This window comes from Pteropus medius, unplaced genomic scaffold (assembly GCF_902729225.1).
Source record: "Pteropus medius unplaced genomic scaffold, Ma_sr-lr_union100, whole genome shotgun sequence".
Lineage (NCBI taxonomy): Eukaryota > Metazoa > Chordata > Mammalia > Chiroptera > Pteropodidae > Pteropus > Pteropus medius.
The window spans coordinates 22,886,638-22,904,792 of record NW_024344378.1 but is presented as its reverse complement, the minus strand read 5'-3'; the positions used below and the strand labels follow the sequence as shown (position 1 = coordinate 22,904,792).

At 49.2% G+C, this 18,155-nt stretch overlaps 1 protein-coding gene across 7 annotated transcripts in view; it reads right to left on the bottom strand.

Annotated features, from left to right (window-relative positions):
- SLIT1 (slit guidance ligand 1) overlaps nucleotides 1-17,942 on the bottom strand; it is a 152,442-nt gene extending 134,500 nt beyond the window's left edge. For 3 of the 7 annotated variants that reach the window (XM_039871623.1, XM_039871625.1, XM_039871624.1), the window contains exon 1: nucleotides 17,300-17,942. In XM_039871623.1, coding sequence (XP_039727557.1) covers nucleotides 17,300-17,496 — 197 coding nt within the window. In that variant the 5' untranslated portion in view covers nucleotides 17,497-17,942. Of the gene's footprint in view, nucleotides 1-943; nucleotides 4,811-17,299 lie in introns of those variants that run through there. The other 4 variants (XM_039871627.1, XM_039871629.1, XM_039871628.1 and 1 more) reach the window with 4 other exon arrangements.
- Between the last annotated feature and the right edge of the window lie 213 nt (nucleotides 17,943-18,155).

The following is an 18,155-nucleotide window of genomic DNA, read 5'->3' as shown; positions in this document are numbered from 1 at the left end:
TGTTATTAGTTTCCATACACTCCAGAAACTGGGCTTTGCACACATCCTCCTGCCAGGATGGAAAGCAGTCATTGTGCCCATCTTACAGATGAAGGAAGTGTGGCTCAAAAAGGTTAGGTGCCTTCCTGAGGTCACCAGCTGGTAAATGACAGAGCAGGGATCTGGACGTCTGATCGCAGGCTTCTTCTACCTGTCAGGCTTTTTCTACCTGAGGCCAGCCTGCCTCTCCAAGTTGACAAGCCAATAACTCATTCAGCTCATCACTCTCTGCCCTTCCCCTGTGCCTGGCTCCTGACCCTTAGGAGCAGCTGGAAAAACTCATTCCTTGCTTCTCATCTGCTTTCTAACAGGATCTCCCAGAGGGGCTGGAGGCCTCTCTAAGGTAACGGGGCCATTGGTAAGAGCTCCAGACTAAGCCACTTCCCGTCCTAAATGCTGAGAGGATGGCTTCTCCCTGTGAGATGGGCTCTTTTCAAAGTAAAGGTCTTTTTTTATTGAACTAAACATTCTTCCCCGAAATAGCCACCTCTGACCTCGCTTGTGCTGCACCCCAATCCACTCCTTCCACAACAGGAGTAAAGCCATCCTACTGAAACTTTCATCCCCAAACCCAAAACTGCAAGAACTTTTTGGTTGTTTTAACTTTTTGATTAAAAAAGATATGTCAGCACTGATTCTAAGAGCAGAATGTTCAACTGAAATGGACATCGACAGAGCAATGAATGCTTAGTTGACGTTCAGCGCATCCGTGAAACCGAATACTATGCAGCCATTTAAAATGGTGCAGATCAGTTTGTAGTGACAAGGAAAGCTGTCCAGAAGCAGTATGTGGAAAAAGGGAAAAAGGATCACAAGACACTTGTATTCTATGATACTCCTTATGTAAAAACTCACACACACATCAGTACAGAGATATGCGCGGAACGAGCTCACATTAATTTACCACATAAATTAATGCCTGTAGCTGCTGCATGGTGGGACTTGAGGTGACTTCGGTTTCTTTCTTATACTTTCCTGCATTGTTTGAATCTTTTAAAAGACATCTATGTTTGTATAAGCCGACATTAATATTCGTCATTGCGTTTAAAAATAAGTAATAGATGCACATTACTGAATTTTTTTCCATTTCCTGAAGAATAAAGAAAAAAAATAAAATTACACATAAACTCATCACCCAGAAGTAACCTCCATTAACATTCTGGGAAATTCTCTCCTCCGCCTATTTCCTTTGGATACAATTTTTATACAGTTGGGATAATTCTATAAATATTTATTGAAGACGTACTATTTGCAAAGCGTTCTGCAAGGTTCAGAGACGTGAGGATGCATGAGATGTAAGTGGTATGCCCTCCTACAGTGTCGACCCTGTACGTTCTCCACTCACGGTTTTGACTGGCCATGAAGTGTCCCTTCATTTGGATAGATCAAGTTCCTGGGGTGTTCCCGTGTCCCCTGGTACTGGAACGCCTGGGCTGCTTTGATATTGTTCAATTAAACAGCACTGCATAAAGCTTAGTGGGCATTTGAGAGAAATACATTCTTAGAAATGGAATTACTTGGTCAAAAGTCGTGAAAAAGCTGACGGATTCTACAATCATTGGCTCATTCCTTCTCATGGCAACCATGGTTTATAAGGCATTTGACTACAATAATTTTTCATTTCACAGACGGCAAAGCTGAGGCAAAAACAAACGCTAAGACTTGTATGAACAAAGCAAGGCACTCAGGAAGCCCTGAGGGCAGGATCCCCATCAGGAGGTTAGGGGTCGGGTGGAGGGGTCACAGGGACTTCCGATGACGTTTCACATTTACATGCCTCTATTTCTACCCCTTTACACCAGTCCCCACTGTGTAGATTCCGGGACGCACTCCTTAGCCCAACATCCGTTGATTCCAATGCCTTCTCCTCACCTCCTGCACCCCGCTCCACCCCCACTCGAGAAAAGGCCCGAGAGAGGCAGGCAGAAGAGGGCAATGTACAGACAGCAAAGCAAATACAGCCTCTCTCAAGAGACCCTGCTGGTGGCTTCTGAGCAAAAATGTCCACCGAGGCCCAAGCGCCCTGAGCCTCCCCGCATCAGCCTCGCTCTCTAGCCCGGGGGCTGAGTGCCTGCTCTCAGGGGAGAGCCCTCCAGACGGCAGCCTGCGAGGCCAAGGCAGCTCTCTTCCTGCTCCCAGGTCTGAGGGCTTCTGCTTAAGGAGGCATTATCGCCATTTAGGCTGAGAAAATGACCTCGACTGGGTAGCCGGCCCTCTCCCCCTCTGCAGGATCAAGTTTCCAACCTGGGCCAGCCACTTCCCCGAGAACCCTCAGCAGAGGCTGCTGGAATGAGGCAAGGAGGTCATTTTTCTCCAACGCCTGATTCCTCTGACAGGTGGTCCTTGAGTTTTGCCATGGAGAACCCCACACCCCAAGAAGCCGCCTGGGAAAAATAGGAGAAACCTGCTGCGAACTTAAAATCTTTACAGCCAGAGCAGCCTAGTGGGGTGAGCTCTCTGGGGCCATTCCTGGCCTCGTTTCTCAGGAAGAACCTCAGATCCAGAGCTACCCAGGCTCTCACTGTCGGAGCCCACATCCACCACTTCCCCTGACAGGGTAACTCCTGCAGGCAGGTTCTGAGCCTAAGGCCAAGCATGCTTCATCTCATTTTGCCCTCACAGTAACCAATGAAGTGAGTCATGTTCTCTCCATCTTGCTAATGAGGAAACTAAAGCACAGATTGGTGAAGCAATTTTCCCAGCGCCACACAGCTAATAAGTGGTGAGGCCAGGCTCAACCCCACCCAGGCCACTGTGATTCCATGTTCTTTCTCCTGCCTCATGATGCCTCATGTTGATGGACATGAGCTGAGAAACAAATCAGATGCTTTGGATAGGAAACTCGGGGGCCCTGTAACAAGACCGTGTGCTCTGCCTCAGCCGCCAGATCAGCAAAGCTCCCCACCCGGCTGAGCTAAGTGTGTTCCCAGTGGCTAAGAGCTTTGGAGCCAAATTGTCCGGTATTCAAATTCCTGCTCCATCATTACTGGCTATGTGACCCTTAGGCATGCTTAGCTTAACTTCTCTGTGCCTCAGTTTCCCCATTTGTAAAATGAGGATAATGAGAGTACCCGCCTCTTAGAGACGTGATGAGGTTTAAACGACTTAATATTCCTAAAGCACGAAGGGCATGCTCTCGTGTCAGTATCACCTGCTGCGACCATTTTCACTACTAGTGTTGTTGTTGTTGTTGTTGTTGTTGTTGTCGTCGTCCTCAAGGACCATGGCTGCACCGGGAGGGCGGGGCTCTCGGCTCAGCTTGGGCTGGTGCTGGACTGGCAGGGCCATGCCGAGCAGGGACGAAGAAGCCAGCTACTCAGGCCCTGCAGAGCCCAGGATGCCAAGACCCAGGGAAGACACCCTAAGATGGTTCTCTCTCTTCCAAAAGGGATGGGTCTGCACCCGTCCTTGTCCCCTAGGAGGAGATACACTCGGGTGGCAAGTGGCCCTGATTTCTATCAGTTCCTGTGTGGTCCTAACCTGAAAAAGAAAACCTTGGTGGTAAAAGATTTTGCAGAAAATCCTCTGAAGCAAAGTTACTGGGAAAAACAAAAACACACAGGACTTCCTGAATCCTCTCAGGAAACAAGAATCTCATCCCCAGTAGCTGAGTGTTTGTGATAAACCAAAAGAAACCCTCGGATTTCCTAGAGCTGCAGGAATAAACACCCATGGCCCTTCCCAGGGTGTTCTGGAAGCCCCACATGCCTCACGAGCATTTCTTGCCCTGGAGCACCAGACACTCTGGGTGCTGGTTCCCTGAGGGACCAGCACATTCACTCAGCGGCCGAGGCCCAAGCCTGCAGTAGCGATGGGGAAGCTTGGGCTGCCCTCCAAATCCCTTCCTGCTGGGTCTCCAAAAAATAAACACACACATTCTGCTTGTGACATTGTTAGAGGTAAGGGGGATGATGACATTGTATACCCTGACTCTGTCCTTTGAAATCTTAGCCTAACCAAATCCACAGCACTGAGTGTCTGCAGAGTCAGACGGGAGAACTGAGGGAAGGAAGAATTTCCCTACCCAGCCAGTCCCACAGACAAGGCCAAACACCCTAATCCGCAGACTTCTGTGTGCCTACGCCTCTGTCATGGTGCCTGGAGCAGCACAGAGCCCCTACCCAGGCTCCCCACATTCCCTCTGGCTCCCCTCCAATCTGTTCTCGAAGCCACAGCCAGAGTGACCTTTTCAAGATGCAAATCTGATCATGTCACTCCCCACTTAAGCCCTTCAATGAATCCCCATCACTCTTGGAATCAAGACAAAAATCTTAATGTGAACGACAAGACAAAAATTTTAATGTGAACGACAAGACAAGGCCACGGCCCGCCCCACACCCAGTTCTGATAAGCTCTCTCCTGGAGCAGAGCCTTTGAACTCACCATTCCCTCTGCCTGGAACGCCCCCTTCTTCCTCTTTACCTAACTCCGACTTTTCCTTCCAATTGGTCGGACCACCCTGTCCCAGGCCCACAGAGCACCCCAACCCTCTCCTCTGCTGCACAAATCAAGGGCAATTTTACATGGATTTGGGGGCTTCCTTGACTGATGTCTCAGCCCCTGAATAAGAAGATTATAAGCTCCTTGAGGACACAGACTGTCAGTTTTTTCTCATTATTGTATTTCCAGGGCCTAACACAGCACAGGGCACCTGATCAACGTTTCTTAAATGTATGAATAAATTCACATTAAAATCGATGTAGTCCAAATAGCACCGGGTTGAGTGGATTTTCCATGTTTCCCTGCTCCCCGACTCAAAAAAAAAAAAAAACACTAAGAACTGTTCTCCCAAAAAGACATCAGCCAAGAAAAGCTCAACACACATGTGACACTACTAAGTTACCAACAACCTCCCAGGGCCCTCAGGTTAAAAGACTGATTTTTTTTCTGAATTCCATTCACAACAAAATACCAGCCCCCAGGGCTTCAGCAGCTCTGCCTCTCTCCTTCACATAGCAGTGCTTCTGCCTCGGGGCCTTTGCCCATCCTGCTCCCTCAGCCCAGAACAGCCTGGAACAACCCAGAACAGCCCTCTCCCCCTCACCCAGCCATCAACACATACACCTGGCTCACTGCTAACATCCATCAGGCCTCAATTTAAATGTCCCCTCCTCTAAACCAGCCTCCCCGTGAGTGTCCACTTAGCTCCTTCTCCAGAGCTAGGATTGCGATTTGGAGATATGTTCAGCGTGAGGTCTTTTGTTAAAGGCCAGTCTCCCCTGCCAGGTTGCGAGAAGCAGAGGCTACATCTGTTTTGCTCACTGCTGTATGGCCAGCACCTGCGAGGCTGCCTGGCACACAGTAGGCATTCACTAAATATAGTGAAAATAGGCTGAACGAGCAATTCTGCTGACCAAACTCGCTCCTTCTGGCACACGGTGGTTCACGCCTGACACATGCTCCCATCAGCTGACTGAGCCGTCCTCACAGTCCTCAGGCCTCGGCAGGTCATGATCAAGAGGCTTCTTCTCCAGCCCCCCAGCGAAGCCCACAGGCCCAGCACCAACCCCAGCGCTGGGACAGTCCTCCACCATGGATAGTCAAGAGGCCCCAGGGCTGAGTGATCAGGGGCCCACACCAGGGCAGATGTGCAACCCGTCCCACTCTGCCCCAGCTCCTGGGGACCACCTTGTTTCCCTGGCTTGGCTACTAGCAATACCTACACTATCACAACCAAGCCGGCCCCCTGAAGCCTCGTAATGGAAGCAGGTTAAGGAGGCAAGACTTGAACCCTGGTCTGTCTGACGTCAGGCCCAGCGTGCACGCCCTCTCCCCCTCTCTTTCTCCCTCCCCGCCCCCTTTCCTCTCATATTTAACTGTGGGGAGATACACATAACAAAATTTACCACTTTAACTATTTTCTAAGTGCACGGTTCAGTAGTGTTAAGTATAGTCACGCTGTTATACAACAGATCTCCAGGACTTTTTTTTATCAAAAAACCAAAACTCAGTACCAGTTAAACACTAATCCCTCACTCCTCCCGCCTCTCAGCCCCTGGCAACTACCATGCTACTTCTGCGTCTATGGATTTTACTACTCTGGGTACCTCAGATAAGTGAAATCATATCGTATTTGTCTTTTTATGACTGGCTTATTTTACTCAGTATAATGTCCCCAAGGTTCATCCATGTTGTAGCACGTGTCAGAATTTCTTTCCTTTTTAAGTTTGAATGGTATTCCGTTGTATGTTATACCACATTTTGTTCATCTACTCATCCATCAATGGACACTTGGGTTGCTTCCACTCTTTAGCCTTGTAACTAATACTGCTATGAACATGGGTATACAAATATTTTTGAGACGTTGCTTTCAATTCTTTTGGGTATATACCCAGAAGTGGATTTTCTGGATCACATGGTAATTCTATGTTTAATTTTTTTAGGACTCATCATACTTTCCATAGTGGCCATACCATTTTATATTCCCACTGACAGTGCACAAGGGTTCCAATTTCTGCACATCCTCACCACCACTTATTTCTCGGTTTTTTGTGTTTGTTTGTTTTTGTTTGTTTTTGATAATAGCCATCCTAATGGGTGTGAAGTGATCAGGGTCCAGCTCTTAACCCCAACCCTATGGTACATTCTGTCTGAGGCCCAAACTGCACCCAGTCCCTTCACTACTGAGGCCCAGCCTTACTCTTGCCAATCCCTTCCCCAAGTCTGAGACTCACCCAAAACCACAACCCTGCATGGCCCCACACTGCCAGCCACCAGGCCTTCACGTGCATGCCTGCCAGCTGCTTTCCACTCACTGCCCACCCCAGGCCCCTGAGAGGCCACCTGCCAACTAACTCCCTGACACTGACCTCTGGCTGTTACACCTACCGCCCTGCATCTCCCAACTCTGCTCACCACCCCCTACCCACAGGCTGAACACCCCCTCCCTATACCAGCCTGAAACTTGGGTCCACCCTACACACATGCATAGGCAGGAATCGGTCATGGCCAATTTGCCTTTAAGCCCCAGTGCTAAGCCCTAGTGCTAAGACAGGGGTTTTGTTGGAGCTGAATGAATGTCTGATGAGTGAATGAATGGATGAATGGATGAATGAATGAAGCCAGGCTTTAATAATATGCGTGGAGCGGTAGTCAAATTTAAAAACAACAAAATACAAGACTCAGGGGCCCTGGGTGCACCACTTACCAGCCATCTATGGTGCCGGGCAGATGGCGCCACCTCTCTAAACCTTCTCCTCATCTGCAAAGCAGTGGTGGTACCTTTCTCACAGGACACTTATGAGGAGTAAAAGGGCAGACTTGGGTAAAGGATCTTTCTCCGAGCCTGGCACAAGATAGGGGCTCTAACTAGTGACCACCAACACCATCGCCACTCCCTCTTCACCTCTCTCCACTTCAGTTTTTCTCTGACCTGTCACAGGTCCCTCCCTCCCACTCCCCATCCCAAGGGCTCTGGCTCTTCCTTTCCACCACCACCGCCCACCATCCTCCTGCCCTCTGCCCCCAGCAGACTCCATTCCTCCTACCCCGAAGCTACAAACAACTCCCCCTTGGAGTTAATGCTCTTGTTACTCATCCCGCAAACTTCCTCACCACCTACTCGCTCTCCGACCACCTGCCTTCTGCCTTCCACTTCTCCCAGGAAGCCGTTCTGCCTGGCTTCACAGTGACCCCATCCCAGTCCCAGGAGCTTTCCTTGGCCCTCATCCTCGGACAGACTGGCCGCTCTCCACAGTCAGCCCTCCTCACCCTCTCCAAACACTTTCTTGGTTTGGCAATAATTACACATTATCCAGGTTTGAATCTACGAGCATCCAGCCAGCATTCTCCCAGGTCACACACAAGACACAGGCACCTCCTGCTTCCCCACCGCTCCTCCCGGTTGCATTCCCTTCCTCCCGCCCGCTTCATGTGGACTGATGCCAAAGGCGAGCCCCATGAGTCTTCGAAGGACAGACCTTCCTCGCCAGGAAGCCCTAGCACCAACCAGTGTTTCTCATATTGTGGTCTGGGCACCTCCTGCATCTGAATCACCTGAATCACAATTGGCAAAGACCTGCTGAATCGGCGTCTCTGGGATAGGCCTGGGAGTCTGTATTTTACGCCAGCTTCCCAGGAGATTCTTATTCCCAATGAAGTTTCTCTTCCACTGCCAAAGGTTCCACCACTTCCCCAGGAGGCCCTCCTGACTGTCTCTCTAGCCTGAACACTCTACAGAGTAACTATCCCCTACTTCTAGGGTCATCTTTTTCATATAGCTATTTATTAGCAATTCAAGCAAAAGACGCAGAGGCCAACTGCATGGCCACCTTTCCCAACTTTACTTGCAAGGTCACTCTCCCAGACTTGAGTCTTAGGGTCCCTCAAGACCTGCTACCTCTCATGCCTTGGTCTCTGCAATTGCCTCCTAATCCTTCGAGGACTGTAGTAGTTTCCTACTGCTGCTACACCAAATTGCCACATGGTTAATGGCTTGAAACAACACTGATTTATTATCTTACAGTTCTAGGGGCCAGAGGTCCAAAATCAGTCTCACTGGATTAGAGTCAAGGCGTTGGTAAGGCTGCATTCCTTTCTAGAAGCTCTGGGAGAGAATCCATTTCCTTGTCTTTTTCAGCTTCCAGAGGTCACTCGCATTCTCTGGCTTGTGGCCACTCCCTCACATCACTCCAACCTCCTGCTGCCATTGTCACACCTTCTACCACTGACTCTGACCCCCTGCCTCCCTCTTACAGGAAGCCTTGTGATTATGTTGGGCCCACCAGAGATAATCCAGGATCATCAGCCATCTCAAGATTCTTAAATTAATCACATCTGCAAAGTCCCTTTTACCCTGTAGGATCACATATTCACAGGCTCCAGGAATTAGGACAAGGACGTCTTTGGGGACCATTAATCAGCTCGCCACAAGGATCATGTATTCAAAAGCAAAAATCAGAACCATAAAATATCGTACCAAAAGTTTATAGGAAAAAGAAACTCATCAAACATACTTTTTTGAGCACCTACTATGCACCAGGTGAGGGGATACAAAGATACATAAGACACAGTCCCTGCCCTCAGGAAACTCAAAGCCCAAGGTACCCATCAAACAAATCACCTTCTTAAAAAGGAATAAAATTCTCTTTCCTACAGAAGAATTCCAATTAATGAATGCAGAAGGAATGAGGGAAATAGAAAAATCAAAATTGGATAATAATGGTTGCAGGCGAGATCCATTAATGGATACTAAAATTAGTAGGTAAGAATTTGAAGACAAAGAAGGATCTTACATAGTCTCAAAGTATCTACCCCCAAATATTTATTAATTACAAATGGAAAGATAGTAATGTTACAGTAGCAAAAACTGGCAGATACTATTTTAACCAAGAGATCAAGGTTAAAATCACCAGCGATGAGACATGTCTGTGTTATCCGCCCCAATAGGATGCTGTGAAAAAGGCACATCACCTCTGCGACATTCTTGCCAAAAATACATAACCTCAATCCAATCATGAACATACACAAGACAAACCCAAACTCAGGAACATTCTACAAGATAACTGACCAGTACTTTTCAAAAGTGTCAAGGTCGCAAACAGCAAAAAATAAATATAATAAAATAAGAAACTGTCTCAGATTGAAAGAGACTGAGGAGAAATAACAATAAAATACAATGTGGAATCCTGGGTTGGATCCTGGAATAGAAAAAGGACATTTGTGAAAAAACTGGTGAAATTCAAATAAAGTCTGTAGTTTAGCTTAGTATTCTACCAATGTTAATTTCTTAATTTTGGTCATTGTACTCCGGTTAAGAAAGATGTTGATATTAGGGGAAGCTGGGTGAAGGTCGTATGGGACTCTCTGTACTATTTTTGCAACTTTTCTGTAAACCTGAAATTATTTTTAAATAAAAGTTTTTTGTTTTTTTTTTATTTTTAAAAGAAGAATAATATACAGCAATGACAGCAAAACCACTGTCATAAAAAAAGCTAGGAACCACAGTCATCATAACCAACTGGTCTCCCCACTGCCAGGTGGTCTCTCCCTCCATTTATTCTCCACACCAAAGCAAGGCAAGCGAATATCTTAAAACACCATTTTGCACTTGTCACTCTCCACTCAAGACCTCTGGGGCGGGGGGCAAGTGCTCCAAGAGTCTTATCAAAAGCAGCTTAAAGGGGCTCCAACTGGCCAAATACGGGACACTCTGAGCATCGAATTATAACCCAAAGAATAAAATAATAATGCACAAATTTACACAGTTATAAACAAACAAACAAACAAACAAACTGATGGAGGAGAGGGAAAGTTTTTCTTATGGTCGAATGCCACCTAATAGAGAATAAATGGCAAAGATAAAAATTTCTCATCAATGAATGTTAAAACTAGTGAATGAGAGTTTGATGAGGAATGAAATAGTTACATAGCCTCTAAGTATCTCTGACAAATTACTTATTAATAACAAAGGGGAATAGTAACTTCTCAGTAGAAAAGCCTAGCAGACACCAATTTGCCGAGTGATTAAAGCTAAAATCACCAATATTGGGACAAGTTGACATCATGTGTCTTCTGACAAGACCCACTGAGACAGGCACAACATCACTTATTTATCTTGCCAAAAATGCATAATCTGAATGTGATCATAAGGAAAGAGCAGATGAAATCAAATTGAGGGACATTCTGCAAAATAACGAGCCTGTATTCCTCAAAAATGTCAAGGTCAAGAAAAACAAAGAAAGGCTGAGAAACTAGTCCAAATTAAAGGAGACTAAAGAGCCATGACAAGTAAATGTCATGTTTGATCTGGACAGAATTCTGGACCTGGAAAAAAATATAGCCATAAAAGACATTATTGGGACAACTGATGAAATTCATACATGAACTCATGTGTGCTAGCTCATGAGTATACATGAGTAGATAACAGAATTCTATCAATGTTAAATTTTCTGATTTTGATAGCCTTATCGTTTTCAGAAAATACACACTGAAGTATTTAGAGAAAAAAGGAGACAATGTCTCCAACCTACGCTGAAATGGTTCAGAAAAAAAAATGTGTGTGCATGTTTGTGTGCGTGTGTGTGCGTGTGTGTGTGTAGTGTGTGAGTGTGAGTGTGATATGATAAAACAAATGGGGCAAAATATAAACAACTGAATCTTGATAACAGATATATAGATGTTCCCTATACTTTTGTTACCACTTTTTGTAAGTTTGAAATTATAACAAAATAAAAAGTTACAGTGAGAACAAGGAGTATTTTGGGATGATGAAAATATTCTGAAATTGGATTGTGGTGATGTTTGCCCAACTCTGTAGATTAATTAAAAATCACTGAATAGTAAAAAAAAAAAAAAAAGCTTTAAGAAAGTCTTACGTTCATCCCCTCTGATGGCTCCCCACTTCTCAGCCCCATGGCCTGGTCCCCACCCATTACTCTACTCCCCTCCACAGAGCACACCAACACAAACGTTCACCCCATCAGCTGGGTCAGCTGCTCACTCTCCTTTCCAAATATACGGCGCACACCTTCTGAATGCCTTCAGAGTCCCTTGCTCTTGCTTAACCTCTCCTTGCTGACCTGGGTCCTGCCCAATCCCACGTCCCGGTCACTGCAAGGATCCAGTCTTCCTTCGATCTCTCACTCCCATCTCATTTCTAACAATGACAGAGTCTTTTCTAGGTGCCAGTGTTATTCTAACCACTTTATATGGAGTGTTTCATTTGAACTCACAACCCTACGAAGTCAGTGCTATGGTTGGCTCCATTTTATAGATGAGAAACTCAAGTCATGAGTGTGCTGCCAGGTAGTTGACAAAGGCGGGATTCAAACTGGGCCATTCTCGCATCGAAGCCACTATTCTCGCTGGTAACCACTATGCTTTATATCCCTATGGATTTCCTTATGCATTTATTCTTTCACAGACAGATCTTTTCCCCCACCAGGCCATGAGATCCCCGAGAAGCAGGTCCACACTCTGGATGGGCCTCTCTAGACACTGCATACGGCAGGTGCCCAACAGCTGTTTGTGCAACATAGGCTGGGTTCCAGAAAGCGGGTGGGGGGGTTGCAAGCTCCATCAAAAAGAAGAGCCAATTCTCCACCCCCGAGCACAGCCCAGCCCCCTGGCTACTGCCCAAGGCCCGGCCGTCATCTGCTCTGGGTAATAAGTATTTGTATGGCGATAATTACAGCATTTGGGAAGAAAATCCCATTAAGCAAGAAGCCCTGCCGAGTTGCTAATGCCGGCACAGAACTGGAGGCGGCAACTCCGCCAAGCTCCCGTCTGCTCCCAATAATGCAGGAGCTGCCTGTCCCGCCACCCCTCCCCTGGCCCAAAAAGAGCACGGCCGCCCCTGCTGGCAGCTTAGGGCAGCCTGGGCCACCCCAGCCGGCCTCCTCCCTCGGAGAGGGGGCCCCGAGGAAAGGATGGCCCTGTCTTTGCATGTTCCAGAGTTCCCAGGGGATCCAGAGCACCCAGTGACTGACTGCCTGTTGAGGGACAGGTGAGCAGGGCCATGCTGGGATCCAGGACTGAGTGGCACCCAAGTTCCTTTCACATCCCGGCAATTCTGTCACCTTAATAACAATAATAATACCATTTATCAAACACTTGCTGTGTGCCAGGCCTGGTGCAAAGTGCTTCTCCAAGCATTACTGCAGTTAATGTTCACAACCACCATTTGAAGCAAGTCCTGTCATCATCCCCACTTGATGGGCCAGGAAACGGAGGTCTGAGAAGTCACTTTTCTCCAGAGCACTTATCGCAGTTTGCAATTGCGTGTTTATTCTCATATCACGTCATTCATCTCTACCTCCCCTGCTGGACTACAACTCAGAGGGAAGAGCGGTGTTGGTTTCTGTCTAGCACTATTCGCTCGGTGTGATGCAGACATTCAATAGATAGATATCTGTTGAATGAATGAATTAAACCCTATAACTTGCCCCAGGTCCCCCAGCTGCTGAGTGGCAGAGAGGCTAAAAACCCAGGCAGGCTGGCTCCAGGGCCATGCTATCATGTCGTCCACCCTACAGAGTCCCTGCATGGCACTGCCCTGATCCCTGTCCCAAAATCCCGGGGAATGGAGGCAAAGCGCCCTGGTACAGCAAAGGAGCACTCTGAGCAGCCAGCCTGCAGAAGAGCAGTCTGCAGCACGGCCGACACTCGAATGCTTACTTCCCAAGCGCTCTCCTGCCCCAACCTAACCCTCAAACCTTTAGCATGAGCTTCTCAGATAATAAAAATAATAAAATCACCTAATTGAATCACAAAGCATTTCACCCACATAGCATGAGTGAATCTTGGCAAAGCCCTATGGTAGTAGGTGTCACTCTTCCCAGAGGCTGTGGGGCAGTAGAACACCAGCCATGTGCCAAGCATGTTGCCAGGCCCTCTCCGTGCATTCGCTTACTTAATCCTCACCATCAATCTGCAAAGCTGTGATCATCTCCTTTTACAGATGGGGAAACTGGGTCTCAGAGAGGATGAGTGACCGTACTGGGGCCCCGCCACCAGTTACTGAGAACCCAGCAATAAGCCCATGGCACCTGTCCCTGGAGACGAGAGTTCCACAAGGAGGCAAGTACCCTGCACAGTGTGGGTCTCCGCTGCAAGAGATCACAGAGCCCTGCTCAGAGAGCCCAGACCCGCCAGGTCCTGGTGGAAGATATGGCTTTAATCCGGCCCCCTGACCCCTCTCACCACAGCCACCATCCAATCATAATTTGGAATTCTAAACAGGCTCCCAGACAATCAGCCTAGGGGCGCCCTCACTGTCTTCCTTGGGCATGACCACCCAGTCCAGTCGAATGGGGCCTCTAGATTCAGGGATAGAAGGCATGGGCTGAGAGAAGGCATGGGCCATCTAGGCCTCTGCAGCAGGCAGGCAGCTAGGGCAGTGACAAACTGGCCACGATACAAAGGGACATACTGAGAAAGACAGGAGAGCGGGTCCGCATGGCGTGAAGAGCAGCGAAATGTTCTGGGCCTGGGACAAAATGGAAGTCAGCAGGCCTTCCCAGGGCCCTTCCCCACCTCCCCACCACGGGCCTCTCCCCTCTCTGCACTCTGCACCCACAGGGGTCTCTGCGGCGAGCCCAGAGTACAAGTGCCTAGGGTGGAGAGGAAAAGCAGCGTCCACACATAATCTCTTATCACGCTCTCCTGAACATTCTAGTCCAAAAGATTTTTTTTAATTAAAAAAAAATCCACTGAAAGTCAAGGTCTTTCAGTGGAAGAAAAGACAATCAATAGTAGCCATAGCTGGGTCTCTCTGAGCTTGAGTCCTGCAAAGAGAGGAAGCTTCTAGTCCTCTAGCGCACCCCTAACTTAATAATTCACGGCGAATTATTCAGGACCCCTTCCCCACCTGGCCCACAACGGCTCTCGGGCTTGCACAGCCTCTTCCCAGAAGTCTCCGCAGCAAACCAATGACAATGTCTTCCCCCTGGGGGAACAGGCCTAGACCCAGAGTTAAGGACTATGTGATAATAAAGTTGCCAGACCTCTCGGGCTGCTGTAGAAACTGCCCAGAAGACAAAAGGCGAATGCGTAGCTGCAGTCTATAAAAATTTCACAGCCGGAGAAGAAGCTGCCATTTCAGTCTCCAAAACAACATAATATTCATGTTGATTAGACAGAGCATTTGCCCGTGATTTTGAGTCCGCTGAGGCTCTCCCCTAGGCCTCTTCTCGGGGTGTTCTTTTCCTCCTCAAATAGCTCTTTCACAGCCTGCGTGTTGAAAAGGCAGGCTCCCTCTGCTTTCTACACCCTTCTCCAATCCAAGTTTTGCCCACAGCCAAGATCAGATCTCATCCCACGCCCCCATGATGATTCACCCCTGGATTCCAACAGTGAAGTCCCCAAAAGAAAAATCCAGGTAGAGAAAGGCCTTCCTGACTCTCCCTGACCTTCCCAGCCTCAGGTCCCATCACATCCCCCTGGACACAGCATGTTTCAGCCCCGGGGCAAAGCTGGTCCCTCTCTTTGGTTGCCTGCCCTCTCTGCTTGGCAAAATCCAACCCAACCACTATTGGGTCCCAAAGTGCCGTGATAAAATGGCTCATCATCTGAGAAGCCCATACATCCCAGAAAAGGGCTTCTCATCCCAATGCTTTCCCCATAGCTTCATCACACTGCCAGCCTGGCCCTCTCCCAAGAGCTTACATTTAGGTATCCACTGCCTAGTCTTCTCGACTATACATCATCTGAGGGCAGGGACTTACTTCCTGCTGGAGCTTCGGCACCCAAGGCAATTCCTGGCCCTGTAAACATCTGCTGAATTAAATTACAAAATTCTTCCCCTGATCTTATCATAAAAATGGCTCTCACTTAGCAAGAATCATAACGTACCAGGCGCTTCCCACACATTATCTTCAGTCCTTACAAGAACCAGAGACCTTATGTATCAGCAGCCCCATTTTCCTGCTGGAAAGCTAAGAGAACTTTCCAAGTAACTTGCCCAAGGTCACACAGCAAATAACTGACAGCTGAAGGGCTCCAACCTAGGCGAACGGAGCTCCAACCCTCCTCTGCACTAGGAAGTTTAGCACACATCTCTTTTAATCACAAAAGAGCTCAAGAGTTCATGAAAGTCAAAACAGACGCTTTCCTCAAAACTGAAGAGGAAGAGAGAGCAAGGAATGAGATGACTTCAAGATTCAGTTCCAAAAGCAAAGCAGAGGGGCTCATGTGTCTCAGACCGTGGCAGCTACCAGAGTAATGTTTGCAGGAGAAATACCCCATGGGCAAGGCCAAGGAACAGAGAGTAGGTCCAGAGGCATTAAAGGTGACCCTGCAACCTCAGGGGTCCTCTGGACGGATTTCTGACCTTCAGTCCTTCAGGGCCACACAAGATAATGCACAGTTGCCCCAAGCAAACGGTTTGGTCCACCCTCTCCCCATGCCAGCATCTTTCTCCAGCCCCCACACGTCCTCAGACACACATTGATTCCTATCTAGACTGCATCTAGGTTGCAAATTCTCTGAAACCACCTCAAGAATTTTCGACCAAGAAGAGTCTGGGGGAAAGTATGCTCACTAATCGCCGACCTTGGTACAGACTTTGATCCAGGAGACGGCTCTCCCCAGGGTCAGGTTTCTGCCTCTGACCAGCTGGGAGCCATGAAAATGTGCTCAAAAGTTATTGAAATATGTACGCCTTTCCTGAGAGCCAGGGCAGTTGCCCAGGAGTGTGGGAAGAAGGAGTCAGCAGGTTTCAAAAGAGCCGGCAGCCTTTGCCAAAGTCCAGTTCAAAAATCTCCCAAGGCTATCACCTCTGCAAGCAGCACAAAGGCCCTGCATGTGACCGAAATGTACACACACTGCATGCAGGGACTCTCACAGCCTCACACTGAGGTGATATCACTACACAAGGAATTCATACACACACACGTTCTGCAGGGAATCTGGGAAAACAAATTATACAGGTCTGTAAATACGCACACATACACACACTAACCATCCACACACGCACGTGTGCACACACACCCTACACAGCTCAGCAGGTCTAGAAAGAGCTGAGTTTCCTCAAGAATTTAGAAGTAAGAGAAACAAGGGAGGAGAAATGGTGTTTTTATGACTTGTCATGGTCAATGTCTTTAACCTGTGTCTCCCATTCTAAGCTCCTGACCTCTCAGCATTATTTACTGGGCTCTCCATCCAGGTCACACATCTCTCTCCCTGGGTGCTGAATGTAACAAGCCCCAAAGTCAAATCCCTCATGTTCCATTGTCTGCCCCGGTTGGGGAATGGCTGTAAGTGAGGTGGGAGACCAATGCCTGACACCTGCAAGGGAATTCTTAAGGCCCTGGGGCAAACAATGGAGAGGAAGGGAAAGACGGAAACTTCAACTCCTTCCCATCTTGCTACCCATCACCAGCCTGCAAGCCCTCAGAACCCACATCCACGCACACGACTCAGAACACAGCCCAAGCCCCATGTGCCCAAAAGGAGACATGGTTTCTTGCCAGCGTGAGGAGCTTCCCTCCTGGGTGCGAGGAAGGCTTTCTGGCACCAATTCACAAGCACCCTGGAGGAATAAAGTGCTGGCGCAGTGGGAAGGGCCTGCCAGTGCAGAGCGCAGGATGCAGGTGTGAGGATGGGAGGTGACAGCCCCACTGAGGGCCCTTTGAATCCCGGGAAAGGAAAACAGTGGAGCTTCTGGCTCCTGGCTCGAGAAAGACCCTGGCAGGCATCGACTCCTCTACTGGATGCTGAGCCCGATTCCAAAGATCCAGCTCCCACCCCCAGCCCTGAATTGCGTCTTGGTGGGAGGGTAACCTCGGGGCTCCCTGTGGGCTAGGGATGGGGCCATACTCACAGGCGCTCGGTGTTCCGTGGGATGTTCTTGGGTATGGTCTGCAGCCCCGTGCCGTGACAATCCACCGAGGTGCCCGTGCAGGTGCAGAGGGCGGGGCACGCCGTGGTACCCAGGCGCCACGCGGCTGCCCACAGCAGCAGCCAGAGCTCCGGCCGGACGAGCCCCGCCGAGGACCCCATCTGGGGCATCAGCGCCATGGTGCCCTCACCGTGTCCCTCTGATGTGCCAGACGGCAGCAGCCGCTTACCATCCCCGTCTGGGGCTCCCTCCAGGTGCGGTCCCGGGTCAGAACCACCGAAGAGACCGCTGGCTGGTGCTCTGCGCCCTTGTGGGCTGCGAGGCACCTTGCTCCTCCAAGCGACGGCGCCTGTGCGCGGACGGAGGGAGGACGCCTTGGGCGGAGGGCGCTCCTCTCCTCTCCGGTTTCTCGCTGGCTGCCTCTCCCTCCCTCCCTCCCTCCCTCCAGCTCCCAACTGACTGCTGCGAGGAGGAAAATGGGCAGGCCCCGAGCGCGCACGCACCCCGCGCGCACACACACACACACACACACACAATCACACACTCTCACACCCGCACGCTCGCTCCCACCCGGCAGTCATCCATCAATCGAAAAGCACACATCCAAGGCCAGACTCCTCCCCACCCTCCCCCGCACACACCCTCCCCGCCCCCGCCTCCCGACGACCACTCCGCTGCTGCCAGCAGCGTACGGTTTTAAAGGTGGAACCTACAAGGCGCCTTGAGCGGGCAGGGGGCTGCGGGGAGGGGAGGAAGCCCACGGTTCGACTTGCGGGTCCCGACCCTCACTGGCGCGACACACACACACACACGCACACGGAGGATGAGCACAGACGCA